Source organism: Nannospalax galili, unplaced genomic scaffold (genome assembly GCF_000622305.1).
Source record: "Nannospalax galili isolate Female #2095 unplaced genomic scaffold, S.galili_v1.0 scaffold146, whole genome shotgun sequence".
Classification (NCBI taxonomy): domain Eukaryota; kingdom Metazoa; phylum Chordata; class Mammalia; order Rodentia; family Spalacidae; genus Nannospalax; species Nannospalax galili.
Genome location: NW_008357929.1, coordinates 10,633,365 through 10,649,839, shown reverse-complemented (window position 1 = coordinate 10,649,839; position 16,475 = coordinate 10,633,365). Strand labels below are relative to the sequence as shown.

At 42.6% G+C, this 16,475-nt stretch overlaps 1 protein-coding gene across 1 annotated transcript in view; it reads left to right on the top strand.

The window, feature by feature from the left end:
- Positions 1-15,674, top strand: part of LOC103752253 (NACHT, LRR and PYD domains-containing protein 1a-like) — a 64,791-nt gene extending 49,117 nt beyond the window's left edge. Inside the window, exons 10-14 of the mRNA XM_008855977.2 lie at positions 2,657-2,919; positions 3,429-3,554; positions 8,292-8,433; positions 14,893-14,937; positions 15,347-15,674. Coding sequence (XP_008854199.1) covers positions 2,657-2,919; positions 3,429-3,554; positions 8,292-8,433; positions 14,893-14,937; positions 15,347-15,615 — 845 coding nt within the window. The 3' untranslated portion in view covers positions 15,616-15,674. The remainder of the gene's footprint in view (positions 1-2,656; positions 2,920-3,428; positions 3,555-8,291; positions 8,434-14,892; positions 14,938-15,346) is intronic.
- Positions 15,675-16,475: the final 801 nt, after the last annotated feature.

The following is a 16,475-nucleotide window of genomic DNA, read 5'->3' as shown; positions in this document are numbered from 1 at the left end:
CCATAGACACTCAAACTGGTATTGCCCATGCTCTTGTTTACCCACCAGAACTTCATGATAAGACTCTATTTCTGAAGACACTACATACATGAGCCATAGAAAATACAAGGATATGTCAAGCTGGAGCTAACTTCAAACTTTGTCTCTACTGACCATCTATCATAGCGCTGGAAGGTGCTATGCATGCTCCCTGAAGAGAAAATTATCATCAGCATTACCCAGTTGCGACTCCCGTGAGATACAACAACTGGCCTGACAAGATATAATATAAAATATAAATATAAACTATAAAACAAGATACATACTTCAATCATACAAGGACCCAGATTAAAATTTCCATTCCAAAAGAGCAACATCAGAGTACATCAAGAAGTGACTAGAATAAGAGAGATCAGGGAAAGGCAAAGTTTGCAGATTTATTTCCAGTACTTGGGATTCATGATGAAAATAGCTGGGTTCTAAAATGCTAAGATAGTTCTGCTTCTTCACTTCTCGCACGTGCAACACACATAGCTTCTTTCTTATGCAGGCTACACTTCATGCACGAAGCTTTCTTCAGTAAAAGTACCATTGTGACACCAAGCGAGTCTACACAGAAGAATGCCACATAGTGACGGTCGAATTAAGAGTCCTTTATTAGCTAGCTAGCAAGCCAGTGGTCAGAGAGGGGGCTCATGCCCAAGAGAACTCTCAACCCATAGGAGGAGCAGATCAGGGTTTATAAAGCTTAAAGTCATAATTACATCATTTCGGAGGACCAATAACCATAGTTACATCAGATCACCATAGTTACACCAGACCAGGGACAGGTCAGCTAGCAAAGAGGTTCTCAATTAACAAAAAGTTTCAGTTAGGAAAAAACAAGTTTCTCAGAATGCAAAAACATGGATTCCATAGAGATGCAGGCATAGCTGGGAGGAAGGATGTACTCTCTGGACCTGCTACCTGGCTACTTGTAAGTTTCCCAATATTGTAGAAACCATGTACTCCCTGAAACTGCCTGCATGAGACATTCTGCCTGGCTGGCTGCTGAGGGAATGGCTGGGCAAAAACACAGGATAAAGCAATGGTTGGCTAGGGTTTTACTATTTCACCATGATTCTTACATCTCCTATGTACTGGGGTCTACACTGCAACTTAAGCTTTACCTTCACAGCTTCACACAATGACCCCACAGGGCCTCCTTGCAGCAAATTCCATCTATCCTGGTCTCAGACAATGAAAGTGTGGAGCAGGACTCCATAATGCACTGAATCTCATCTTCAATGCCTGCAAAATCAGTACCATATGGATAACACTGCGAATTGTGCAACCAGCTCTAGATGTATCTGGCCCCTTGGAGCATAGTATATCACTTTCAATGTGCTGACACAAGAGAAACATGTACCCAGACAGTTGTCTTTGGGGAGGAGAAAACACCTTAAGTTTAGGCTTTCCTCCCTGATTTAAATTTGATCTTCACAAGAGAGAGTCTCTGATGTTTTTGGGTTTGGCTTACGACTCTTCCTATTGTCTCACTACAGAGCAGTTTTTCTTCAGTGTAGTCAATCTGTTTAACAATTTCACCTGCTTTCTTAGGTAGAATCTGAATGCTTACATGTCTTGAAATGTCCTTGGACAAATTAACACATTACCTTTAAATTCAACTTCACTCTCAGGGCCCAAACACTGTGAAACCTTGTCCCAACAATCACATGAATGCTCCATAGGTCAGCTGCTTGAGAGAGTCTTTTTTCCCTTTGAAACCTCATGAGTTGGGACTCCACTCTCCACGTTCCTCTCAGCCTTCTCATTCCAAACTCCCACTAGAATGGCCCACTAAGCTCTCCTTCCAGAAAACTAAGATTTTTCTATCTCTAATACCAAACTCTTCCACATTCCGGTCACAAACAATTTCAAAGGCCCAAGAGCCACATAAGTTGATCACAGCAATGACCTCCATCTTGGTACAAATTTTCTGTTCAGGTAACTTTAATTGTTGCAACAAAATGCCTGACCAAAGCAATTTAAGGTAGAAAGGATTTATTTGGGACTTACATTTCAAGGCTACAGTCGATTATGGCAGAGAAGTCGAACTGGCAGGAGCTTGTGGCAGCTGGACAAGCTGTATTCACTGTTAGGAAACAGGAAACCAAACTTACTTGTGCTCAACTTATCTTCTCATTTTTATATAGTCCAGGACCTTGGGGTATGGAATGTTGCTATCCACAGTGGCATTAGGTCTTCCCCCCTCAGTTAATCCACCCCAAACAATTTCCTTCACACATGCTCAGCAGCCCATCTCCAAGGAGATTCTAGATTTCATTAAGATGACAATTGAGATTAATCTTACATTCACTTAGCTGTGTCCTCATAGTATCAAAGATGTCTCTTTGGTCACTTTCATGAGGGCAAGCTCTCATTGATGAGGATCCTACCTCAATGTCTGTTTCACATCTCACTACACCTCCTAATCTCACCTACATCTCATCTCCACCTCCTAATACCATCATACTGAGTTTAGAATTTTAACATATGAATGTTGGGAAACCACAGCCATTCAAACCTTAGGAATAAGTTCTCTCAGGAAATTTACATGCTGGGCTCTTGTAGCCACAGCCAAGCTCAGCTAAATGGGAACACTAAATCCACATCTCTTGAATCTTTTCTTTGACAGAGGGACAGGTGGACACCTCCTTGTTCCATGTGGCCCACTTTAAAGAGTATGGGATGATCCTTGAGAAACCAGCCAGGGTGGAACAGTGTCACACAGTCTTGGAAAACCCCAGCTTCTCCCCAGTGGGAGTTCTACTCAGAATTCTGCATGCTGCCTGGCGCTTTGTCCCCATCATCTCCACCACATTGCTCTACCATCATTTACATCTTAAGGAAGTCACCTTCCACCTCTACCTGATCCCCAATGACTGCACCATTCGAAAGGTAAAACTGAGAATCACAAAGACTGAAGGGTGGACCGACAGAAATGTGAAATGCATCTAAGGAGTCCCCCAGAGACAGCCTCATCTGGGAGTGAGGATGGAACTCTTCAAATGGAACCTTAATGTGGGTTGATGATTCTATCCTCTGTTCAGCCTTAACTGAGTCAACTCACACTCAAGTGTCCCCAAAATGCATTTACTGATCCTTTACTAATCTCTAAAATATAATCTGCAGTCTCACTCTAGAGATCAGAAAGATGGTCAGGGTTCCATGCCTAAATATAAGCTTCCTTTTCACCTCCATTCTTCTCAGACAATAACTTAATGCCACCTTGAACATGACAGGAGACAAGTGCAGAGGTGTCTGTACAGCAGAACACAAGGGAGGAGGTGCAGAATAGGTGTTACTACCCTTTACCCATACAATGACATGGCCCACGATCTTACCTTATACGTACTGGATGCCGTAGCCTAGAAATAGCCCTAAATCCCTCTTTATACATTCCCTAGGCCATAGATGATGAAGAAATGAGATTCCAGTTTGTGCGAATACACAAGCCTCCACCACTTGAAGCCCTTTACATCGGCTCTCGCTATACTGTGTCTGGTTCCAAGAAGCTGGAAATTCTCCCCACGGTGGGTAGTCAGGTGTTTGTGGCTCTCCAATATTAGATGACAGGCTTGGAGGAACCTACGTGACAGGTCACAGGGATTTACCAGGAACCAGGAAATTGGACTTGAGCAAAAAGCAAGTGGGATTGGGATGACAAAGAATATTTCAAAGACTGGCAGAAAGGAATTTAAGGGAAGGGAGGATCATGTTCAAAATGAGGAGGACAGTGGGCTTGACTTGGAAGCACTGTAAGAATTTATGCTACAGATGTCAGTGTCTTCTAGTGAAAAATAACAGGAACAAACCTGTAGTTGAACACACTGAATTTATTGCTTTGCAGAGCACACACCATGGAAACTGTGGGTTTTCTCAGTAAAAAATTAATCAAAATGATGGCTTCTGCAGAATTTCAGCCTTGGTTGAATAATTTAAGAGAAGGTCTAAGCAAACAGATTTTTCTTCTGTTTAATTTTATCAGAAAGCAGGGCAACTCAATGACTGGGAAACTTAACAAACCTTATTCCAATGGAGGGTCAGACTGAAGCAACAAGCATAAAGCTACAGTTGTTAAGGACACAGCTGTCTCTCATAGTCAAAAGGCTTCCAAGGTTTATTTTCTAAATTTTTATTACATTAATTTATTGATTTTTTGTATGTATGTACATGTATATGCAGGCATGTTCATATGTGCATATAGAGGTCACTGGGCAATTTGTGGATGTTAATTCTTCCCTTCCACCACGGTGGCCCCATCATGAAACCTAGGTTATCAAGATTTTCAGCAAATGCCTTAACCCTCTGAGCCATACTGACTGGTGTTCCAATGTTTTACTTTTCAAAATTTTTATAATAGGTATTTGCTTCTTTTATGTGTATGCACATGCATATGCCCATATGTGTATCCTCATGTGCATACAGGGTGCCATAGCATACATGTGGAGGTCAGAAAGACTCTTTGAGGTGTTGGTTGTCCCTTTATATTCTATGGGTTTGGAGGATCAAACTCAGGTCAGGTCATCAAGCACTTTACCAACGACACATCTGCTCTACCTTTGTGATTTTATAACCTTGCTATTAACCTTTCTGAATTAAGTGACACACACACACACACACACACGTGTGTGTGTGTGTGTGTGTGTGTGTGTGTGTGTGTGTGTGTGTGTATCCAACAGAACTTAGCTGCAATCTCAGCAGTTTAAAATCACACTGAGGTCTAGCTCTGAGCCTCAGATCAGCTCCTGGATACTAGGGACTGCTTTTGTTCAGTATCCTCCTCCACCCACTTTGGAGGTTGAACCACAAGGCATTAATCATGGTCCAAATATCTTCATCATACCCACTGATGAGTTCATACTGAAAGGACATTTGCAGGTATAGCCAGTTTGTAGAAAGGAGTTCACCTTAAAGGATGTATCTTGGCAAAAGAACCCATCCTCTCATTATCTCTCCACCTCCTGCCTATCATGAAATAAGCAGTTTTGCTTTCTCATGCCACCTCCATCATAGTGCCTTGCCACAGGCCTACAGGGGTGGGGTGAATTGACCACATCTGAACTGATAAACCACAGTAAATCTATTCTTTAAGTTGATTTACTCAGATATTTTGTCTTAGCAGCAGAAGAATGATTAATACAACTTTGTCCACATTTTACTGCCTGGGAGCAGAGCAGCCTCCACTAAATGGTAGTCAGTGCTTGAACCAGGTTACATACATGTAATGAGGTTGACATGACAATAGAGGCAGCATGAGAGACTCAGACCACGATACATCACACAACTGTAACACAGGCGATCCAAAGAACTAGCAGTCTTTGTTACAGGTCCAAAACCAGGCACTTAAACTATGAAGCCTCATAAATGAAAACATCCAGAATTTATCTGAGTTTATTGAAGAAAGTCCACTAGCCCATTCCCCTCCCCCCTTTGGTATTAGTTACTATTTCTACTGTTGTGACAAAATACATGACAGAAACAACCAAGGGGAAGAAGAATTTATTTTGGCTCACAGTTTAAGAAAGTGCAATTCACTTTCTTCAGTGAAGCCATGTGACTGGAATCCCTCAAATCTCAACGTTCTAGATGCAGAGATTGAGGAATGCTGACACTGGCTTACTTTTTATTCTGTCCAGGACCATAGGCCATGGGTTAGTGGCATCCACAATCGAAATGGGTCTTCCTTCCTCAATTAAACTTCCCTTTAAACACTTTCCCAGATACGCCCAGAGTTATATCTCCAAAATATTCTAAGTTTTGTCAAGTGACAATGAAGATTATCCTCCCTAGTCAAATTGTCCCAGTTGCATCAAGTGTAACTACAACAATAATTATTATGTAGAGTTAAAAATTCCTCATGACTAACTATAGGGTTTTAATGTGTGAGATAAGGTGGAAGATGATCTATCCAACATTCAGTTAAATTCAGAGCAGTAGCTAGGGTCAGGGGAAATATTTAGAAGAGTTTAGTCTTCCCTTAGGTAATAGAAGGAAAACATAGAGAATGATAACAGGGTAAAGATTAGGGAGATTATACTGGCATTTTAGAGGCTTTGAAAGGAGAATAACAGATAAATATTGAAAGTAGAATATAGTGATTGGCAATGTTGCTGAAGAATCAGGGAACTCACCTTCCTCTGACATCCAGGTTGAACGGTCCACGTCAGAAGGCAGTAGCCTCTGAAGATTTTCCAAGGGTTCTCTGTTCAATCTGTTCAGATGGAACATATGTCAAGTAGGTAGAAGGAAGTGCTATTCATGTTTTAACTAAGAAACATGAAACCAAGATTGAATACTTACTGGTTTTTCTGCAGTGTCAGTTGTTAACAAGGTGTGTGTGAGAGAGAGAGAGAGAGAGAGAGAGAGAGAGAGAGAGAGAGAGAGAGAGAGAGAGAGAGAGAGAGAGAGAGAGAGAGAGAGAGAAATTTGATTCTGTTATCTGGCAAAGCTTAAGTTAGTCCCAAAGATATGTTCCCGTAGGGAAAGACCAATGGTCCTGGAAGGCAGATAGATCCCTTAACTGAGGAAGGTTAGGTCATGGCAAATGAGATAAGCATCAATAATTGAGGAATGATAGGCAGTTACAGGATGATCAAGAGCTTTAGAAACTATGGCATTGTGAAGAGTAGTTACTTAGGCACTTCAACTGTGACTCTAAAGACAGCATCTCTGAGAAGATGACAGTTGAGTTGAGGTCCTAGTGACAAGAATGTTGAAGCAAGTGGGGATTTGTGCAAAATGTTTCAGTCAAAAAGAACATGCGCAGAGGTTCAGAGGTGAAAGCAAACTTGAAGACTGGATCAGACTAGAGCCTCACCGGTCATTTGACCCTGGTGTGTAGTTGGATTTTGTCCTAAGTGCAATGGCAAGTTCTCTGTGTCTCTTAAACATGGTAACACAGGACCTGATTCATTTGATGGAGTCCCCTTGGGGGCTGGGGAGTTAACTCACTTGCTAAAGTACTTACCATGCATGCATGGGGAACAAATGTAAAAAGCAGAGTGTGGTTGTACACATATGTAATCCCAGTGCTGGGAAAGCAGATATACATGGGAAGCAGGCCTTGAGATAGGTCAGACAGTCAAGCTGAGTTGTAGAGGACACATTCAGTGGGAGACCCTGTCTCAAAAGCTCAGGTGCAAAGTGATTAAGGAAGGCACCCAGAGTCAACTTCTGGCACACACACATGCATACACATGAGCATACACTCACACAGACACACACATGCACACACACAGATACACACACAGACACATACACATAGACATACACGGATACACACACAGACACACACACAGATACACAGACACACACAGACACACACACAGATACACACACAGACACACACACACAAACACACACACAGATACACACAGACACACACACAAACACACAGATACACACACAGACACACACACAGATACACACAGACACACACACACAAACACACACACAGATACACACACAGATATACACAGACACACACACCGATACACACACAGACACACAGACACACACACAAACACACACACACACAGATACACACACAGACACACACACAAACACATACACACAAAGATACATACACAGATACACACACAGATACACAGACACACAGATACACACACAGACACACACACAAACACATACACACACAGATGCACACACAGATACACACACAGATACACAGATACACACAGATACACACACAGACACACACAAACACATACACACACAGATACACACACACACACACACAGACACACACACAAACACATACACACACAGATGCACACACACAAACACATACACACACAGATACACACACACACAAACACACACATATACACACACACACACACACGGGGGGGGGTGAGGGGGGTGTCTTGTGGCCTAGCCCTGCTTCCCAACTCAAATTCTCTGATACTTCCTTATCCTCCAAGACTTAACAAGCCATTGTTAAGACAAGTCTCTGCTACCATGAATGAGCCCCAGCTGCCATGCCTTCCACTCCATGAGTCTGTGAGATGAAATAAACTTTTACTCCTTAAGTTGTTTCATGTCAGATATTTTGTCAGAGTGATGAGAAAAGAAGCTAAGACAATAGAGTTCCCAGCTGTGCCTCATCCTTGTGAGTCAGGCTGTGTGTTTATAGGTGGTAATTGACTTCAGTACACAAAGTAATCAGTGTCTGATGAGATTAAAAGTGCAAGTAAGTTATTTGGGTGGTGGAGGAGACCTTATCCAGCATCTCTTTTGATCTTCAGGAACTGGAGCTGTGCTACCGGAGTCCTGGAGAATACCAGCTCTTCTCTGAGATCTACGTTGGCCACATGAATTCAGGAATCAAGCTGCAAATGAGTGACAAGAAGGATGGGAGTCTAGTATGGGAGGTCTTGTTGAAACCAGGTAAAGTGGGATCAAGTCCAAGAGCCCAGGAAGAAAGTCAGTGAGTGGGAGGAGATGGATTACCAATGAGTGGGAGGAAAAAATGAAGAGTGGTCTGTGACAAGACACACTGCTGGGATATGCAACTGGTGACTCACTTCCTCTTGTGTCCCTTTCTGTAGTTTCTACAACCCCTCTTAGTACTTATTCAGTTATGAGTAAATCAGTGCATTTTCCTTCCAAATCACAGCCCTCATCATCAGTCCCTTCTGAATGCTACTGCAATAACTAGTCTTTCAACACATGCACATTTGGTGGGGAACATATCACATCCATACAATTATATAGTTGCAGGTGCCTCCTTTGTCCCTTGGGAACAAATGGCACTCAGTGTACCAGGGGTTAACAAACTTCCTTAGACTCATTCTACACAAAGGAATGCCTGTGTCTGCTCCCTCCTGGAATGCTGGGAGAGGGGTTGTGCCTGAACTCAGAATTCTGGGAACAGGCTGGAGAGATACCACAGCCGTTAAAGGCTAAGGCTAATAACTCTCACGTTGGGCAAGTATGCTTCAATACACGTACTAAGAAAGTCTGTTACGCACTCTTAGCCTTGAGCAGGTCGCCATCGCCTTAAGCAAGTCTTTCTGTCCCCTGACTATACCAATAAGGAAATCCCTGTGTGTTTTGTACTGTTTAAGCATTAATCATGTGTGAGCTTTGTATAAAGTCTGTACACTGTGCTATCCTAATAAAAGCTTCTCAGGGTGCCATGAGAGGCACTCCTGGACAACACACCCTGGAGTCCCCTGACCCCATTGAGTGCCTACGAGCTCAACTTCAGTTTCTCAGGACCCATTACCTTGCATGTCCACATATACATTAAGCTCCCTTTTCTCTATTTTACCCTGCTATCCCCCACTTCCCTTGCATTGACAGATTTTGGCATCCACAGGCCTCTGGCACTGTTTCACCTGATGGCTCAGCTTTAAAGTGAAAGGACAAGCACTCAATTGTTCCATGACTGATGGACTAAGCTAGTTTTGCAAATATCAGATACTTCATTTTGGATCTGTCTATATTTTCTTTTTTCTTCAATAAATTTTGCTATTTTTAAATTGCTTAATTGAATTCTAGCAAAAATCACACAACATATTTTGATTGTATTTAGAACCCTCCCCTATCAGCATGCGACCTTAGTATCTTTTATGCAATTTCATTTCATATACCCTATTATACGCACTCACACACATATACACATATATATGTGTATCTATATACATATATATATATGGCCTTTCTAGTCAATTTTTTGGCAGCAGATTTTCCCATTACCCTTTGGTGTGGGCCCATCCCACTAGAGCCTAGTTAAACCACATACAGTCATGCCCTTAAAGCAAACAGATTTTCCCCCTCCCAGCAACTATCAGTTGCCATCTGAGATCTACACTGAGGTTCCTCGGGGTAGGGCTGAGGTTTCTTCCCCATTTGTGTGCTGGGATTTTTGTCTGACTTAAGTGTATGTGGGACTTGTGCATGTAACACCATTGCTATGAGTTTATATGAGTAACTGCCCAGCTATCTGGAAGTCCCTGTTTCTTTGTGGTTATCTACCCCCTCTGGCTATTGCAATCTTCCCACCCAAATTTTGCTATCTAAGAATTTTGTGTGTGTCTATAATGCATTCTGGTTACTCACCCACCAAAACTCTCTTATCTCCTTCCTACACGTGCCAGCTCCCCTATTTTCCTACATAATTCTTTTCCCTATTCATAATTTTTGTGTTTTTTGTGTCTCAGAGTTTACCTAGGACCATCTCTATGACCATGGGGACTATCCATTAGGGTCTGGTGCTCTCACCAATGTGTACATAACTGGATACTATACCTCCCCTTCTCCCATACTCTGTTAGTTGCCAATAGTTCAGCAGTAAGGAGTGGGACCCCAGCAGTCCCTTCCGAACCATAGCTGGCTATTGGCAGAGCAGACTTGTATAGACACAGCACAGGAGATGCAGCTGCTGTGAGTTCATGGTTTCCGTAGCTGAGTCATGCTTAGAAGATGCTCTTTCACAACCCTTCTCCTTGTCTCCCAGTTTTTGCATGATTTCCTCTCCATCTTCCTCAATGTTCCCTGAACCTAACAGAGGTGACATAAATATCTTGCTTAGGACTGATCCCTCAGCCATTGTTTATTAACAACATCTTGTGTAGCCATGGGTCTCTGCATGAACCTCCATTCACTGCAAAGAGAGGAGTCTGTAACTCAGGCTCAGTTTAAAGTACAAAGAAATACATTGTGAAGACAGATGATGTTATATCAACTTAGCTAAGCAGCCATAGTAACTTTTTTCTGAGTGCATAAGTTATCCTCAGACATTGGGTTTTGACGGGGTTTATTGTGCTAGGCATGGATTCCCTCATGAGGAGTGAGCCTCAAGTCTAATCATGGAGCTGTTAGTTACTCCATAACAGTTGTTTCACTATTGCAACAGTGGGTACATCTTGTCTAGCAGATTGATTTTGTAGTTCATAGAGTTCAGAAGTAGGTGAGACTATTGAAGCTTCTTCTTTACCAGCAAACTGCAGAGCACCATCTGGCACGATGAAAGCTAGAGAGCAGGGAACAAGTCAGTTCCAGCTTGATTTCTCTATATCTTGCATGTAAGGTATCTTCATCCATTGGTGTCCTCAGCAATAGGGTCTTATCAGCTAGTTCTGGTAGCAACCAAGAGGAATAGCAAGAGCCTGCATTGTTTGGGCATAGAATCTCTCTAACCAACACCTCCTGTGGAGCTGTCCCACATCTGTCACTGGGGTTTTGTTTGATTCATTATTTCTAGGACCAGTATTATATATCTTTGTGAGGAATCTTCAGACACCCTATTAAGTTTTTTTTTAATTCTATCTTAAAACGGCAGATTTTCATGTTACCAGTTCATATTCCCTTTGCTTTGATTACTCTTTCCTGCCCATCCCTCCTTCCCCACCATCTCCCCACCCTCTCTCTATTTGAACCTTTTTGCTCCCAGTATGCCCTATTTACACCCTCATTTTACCTATATACTACTATCTCTTCTCCTTTAAGACAGCCACCCCAGCCCCTTTCTAGTTTCCTGGCTTCCACACAGCCTTCAAAATAAATGTTCGCTTGGCATGTAAGAGAGAACATGTGGTGTTTGTCTTTGGGGACAAACCTAGGTTGCCTAGCACAATATAATTTTTTCAAGTTTCATTCATACATTTGCAAATTTAATGATTTCATTTTTCTTTATGGTTGAAAATTCCATCATATCTATATCTATCTATATCTATATCTATATATATCACATTTTTAATCTCCACTTGTCATTAATGGACATCAGGCCAATTTCATTTACTGGCTACTGTGAAAAGAGATGCAATGAACATGGATATGCACATCTCTCTATAGTAGGATGTAAATTCCTTTGGGTTAATGCCCAGGAGGATATTGTTGGGTACATGTAGTTCCATTTCCATTGTTTGGATTTTTTGGGTAGGGGGGCGGGCTTGAGACAGGGTCAGCTGGCCTAAAAATTGCAAGGTAGACTAGGTTGGCCAAGGTCTCACAGAGATCCACCTGCTTCCACCTCACAAGTGCTGAGATTACAGGTGTGCACCACCACACCTGCCTTATTTCTATTTTTGTGAGGAGCCTCCAGACTTATTTCCAAAGAGACTGTACTAGTTTACACTCCCACCAGCAGTGAATAAGTGTTTCCTTTTCTCCACATCTATGCCAACGTTTGTTTTCATTTCTACCATTGATGACGGTCAATCTGATTAGGGCATTGAAATTTTGCAGCAGTTTTTAATCTGAATTTCTCTAAGAATGGTAAACATTTTTAAAGTGTTTCCTAGCCATTTGCATTTCTTCCTTTGAGAATTCTGTTTATTCCATAACCCAACTTTAGAAGGATAGTATAATTTCTTATAGTTTAGGTTGAGTTCCTTATATATTCTAGCTACTAATCTTCTATTAGATGTATAGCTAGCAAATATTTTCTCCTATTCTGTGAGCTGTCTCTTCCCGGGTTAACAGCTTCCTGTGCCACATTTACTTTATGTTATGTTTTTTAGTTTCATGAGCTCCCATTTGTCAATTTGTCAATTTTTGGGCCTTATTTGCTGTACTACCAGAGCCTTATTCAGTAAACTCTTATCTATGTGTATATGTTGAAGTGTACTCCCTACTTTTTCCTCTAGAAGTTTCAAGATACCGGGTCTTATATTGAGGTCTGTGATTTATTTGGAACTGATTTTTTTACAGGGCGTGATATAGATATTTATTTTCATTTTCTGATACATGTAGATATAAAATTTTCCCATCATCATTTGTTGAAAATGCTATCTTTTATTCAGTGAAAAATCAGGTAGCTATAGTTTTGTGGACTTAGTCTATATCTTCTGTTCTATTCTATTGGCCTACAACCTTGGGTATAGCCATTCCTTTCTTCAGTCCTTTGTATTGCTTTGAGTATTCTCCATAGACCTGGTTTGGTAGACATGAATTCTTTCAGCCTATTTATGTCATGGGATATTTTTCTTTTCCTTTTACCTATGATAGACAGTTGTGTTAGGTAAAGTACTCTAGGTTGGCATCTTTAGCCATTTAGAACTGGGAATACTTTGGTCCAGACTCTTCTGGCTTTCATAGTTTGCATTGAAAAGTCAGCTGTAATTCTGACAGGTTTTTCTTTATATGAGACTTGTTTTTCCCTTGCAGCTTTCCATATTCTCATTGTAGTACACTTCTGTAGGACTGGTAGGTTTGGGTGCCAACATATTATCTTAGTTTTTCATATTATTTGTGGTTTTACATTGTGGCCTGGGCTGATAGATTTATTTTGTTGATTGTGTGTCTGCCACAAAATTCTAGCCTACCTTTGTTGAGTTGAAATTTTATTCTGTTTGTATTACTGATGTTGCTTGGTTGCTTTCTGATTGGGTATGAAAAATTAGTTGGTCAGTGCTTCAGGTTCTCTCTTTTGATTTTATAATGGAGGGACCAAATGGATCAGGAGCTCTCCAAGAAGGTGAAGGTACCTTGGCTAGTTAAGTGCACTCTCCCAGCATCAGTAAGATGGGATGGCCCAAAGAAAGGGGATAAACATAGAATTGGCCAGCATCTAATAGCCAGCAGGGAAACCTGAGCCCTGGAGAAGTAGGAGGGAATAAAGATGATCAAAAAGCAGTGTGATGGCTGCAGCAGGATTTGGGCAACTCACCCCCAGAGGCCGAATCAGGCACTCTCAAGCAGTGTCAGAAGGATGGGTCCAAGGCCCAAGGAGAAGGGATAGGAACTGAATGTACTGGCTCGTACCAGTCAGCAGGGAAGCCTGAGACTGGAGCACTGGAAAGGGCTAGAGATGATCCCAAAGCAGGGGGATGGGCATGGAGGATTTGGGCAACTCACCCTTGGAGGCCAAGTCAATTCAGGCACTCTCAAGCAATCTCAGAGGGATGGGAATGGGATGTTCAGGCCCCTACCAGTCAGCAAGGAAACCTCACAGTGATCCTTAGAAGATGGGGAAAATGTTATCTTTCATTATGTCAAGCCAACCTCTTCCACCTAAGTTTTTTTCATTCTGTCCTTTGGAGCTCACCAAGGTCCATTCTTTTCTTTGTGCTAAAGACTTGGGGAGACTTTGAATACTGGGATCATGGCTTCCCTCATGTCTTCAAGTGTGCATAATGAACATCTTAAGTTCCTTCCATCATTGCTCTTACATTTTTGCTTTACATTATTGGTCAATTAGTCACTTACCCCAGTAAATGTTTCCATTGTGCACAAATCAAGATGAAATGTGACTACTCAGTGTAGGGTGTAAGAGACATTGTACTGCCTTCAAGGAAATGGAGCTAGGTTTGCGAGTACCCTTGTGCACACTTACCTGAACTGGGAGATAGTAATGAACCTAGGAACTGCTTAAACCCTCAGGCCTTGCTCACATGGGGTGCCGTGAACTGTTGATGATTAAGCTTACTTGTTTATTATTGTTGCTAAATTTTACCGATAATTCCCATGTACGAAGATTTGATTGATCTTGAATCTGACATTAAATCTAGAATGCATATATGTGGTATGTGAGTGCAGAAGACAAAACATGGACAAGAAAGTAGAGCCCCACCTGGAATGAACTGTGATTTTAGGCCCCCTAGCAAGGGATTTGGTTAGCTCCCCACCACAGATTCAGTTCAGGCCCAAACAGGATAAAATTGAGCTAGAGCAATGTAAGAGAAATTTGTGCTGCTCATTCACACACTTTCTCTGTGATCATAGCTCAGGGCTCAAGTTTCTCCTTAGAAATAAGGAACATCTTCACCTTTCAGATCTTACTCCAGATTATATGAGAATATCTGCAGATTATTCTTCTCAAAATCACAGAAATGAGTGAGATTTTCAAGGTGTAACCTGTGTGTTTATAACTGGCAAAATGACAGATCTCATTTTTTCTAGGAGATCTAAGACCTGCACCAACCCAGAACTCTCCAGCCCCCAAAGGTCAGTGTGTGCTACGAGAGCCAGAGGAGCCAGTGGGATTCTGGTGGTGTGCTGTCTGATTCTTGAGGGGAGGGAAGTGAGGAGGGGACCTTCTTGTACAAACATTAACTGGATGGGGTTGGACAGGTGCACGTCCGCAGCAGTTTCTTCCCTTGTCCCTTGCTGTTGCACATGGAGGCACTGGAGCAGCCTCAATGCCCCATCATGAACTTCTCCTCTTGGTCAGGCAGAGTGCCAGACTGTATGGTGACAGTAGAAGGGTAGGGGTGCTTTCCTGGTGGTCACATGACTTTACAGAGGGAAGCCAGGGATGCTGATGAGGTAAGCAAAAAGAGCAAGTGGGCAACCAGAGGTGGGGCCTATGGAGGAGTCTTTCTTTGCTCATGGCCAGTCTCATCTTCACCCCCAGATGCCCCTGTCTCGATGCACTTCATGGACCAGTATCGGGAGCAGCTGATAGCCCGAGTGACATCAGTGGACCCTGTCTTGGACAAGCTTCTTGGTCAGGTGCTTAGTGAAGAGGCGTATGAGAAGGTACGAGCTGAGACCACCAACCCAGACAAGATGCGGAAGCTGTTTGATTTCAGCCAATCCTGGAACAGAGCCAGCAAAGACCAACTCTACCAAGCCCTGAAGGAAATTCATCCTCACCTGATCATCGATCTCCTGGAGAAGTAGGACAGGGCTTTGGGGGAGCCTTAAAGCTCAGCACCTGATGTCTGAACACTCACCTTCGAATCCTGCCTTGTTCTGCCTGACCTTTGTTTGATCCTCAAATTCTCCACCTGAGGCAGTTTGAATGAGAACGTCCCTCATAGGCTTCAAGTATTTGGACATTTTGTCCCAGTTGGTGGCACTGTTTTGGGAAGTCTTAGACGGTATGGCCATCCTGGAGGAAGCGTATACTGGGGGTAGGCTTAGAGAGTTCTTAAGTCTTGCCAGATCTCAAGTCACTCTCTTGCTTTCCTGTGCCTACTGGAAGATGTGAGCACTTGCTTAGCTTTTGCTCCTACTCGAGCCACCTCTGCTGCCCTGCCTCCCCACCATGATGAACTCTTGCCTCTTTGGAACCATAAGCTAAATAAACTCTACTTTTTTTTTTTATCTTTTTGAGACAGGGTCTCCCTGTAGCTCCAGCTGTCCTGGAACTCACTATGTAGACCAGGCTGGCCTTGAACTCACAGAGATCTGCCTACCTCTGCCTCCCAAGTGCTGGGATGAAAGGTGTGCGCCACCACGGTCATGGTGTTTCTGTCACAGCAACAGAAAAGTGACTAATACACCACCTATAAACAAGTTGCCCTCTTATTTGTCTTCTTGATGACCCTGCTAGAAATTACATGTCCTTGACCAGGAATATCTCATGGGAATCCAGGTGGTGATTCACTAGGCAGCTGTCCAGGTAGAGATAACAGCATCTCAGAAAACTTCCATCTGCATCTGACAAGGCTATAGAAGCTTTGTAGGGCGTGCACTTATGGCCAGAGAGGCCAGCATAAAGCCCTGCCTGTCCCATCAAGATATAAGCAGGACTGGAG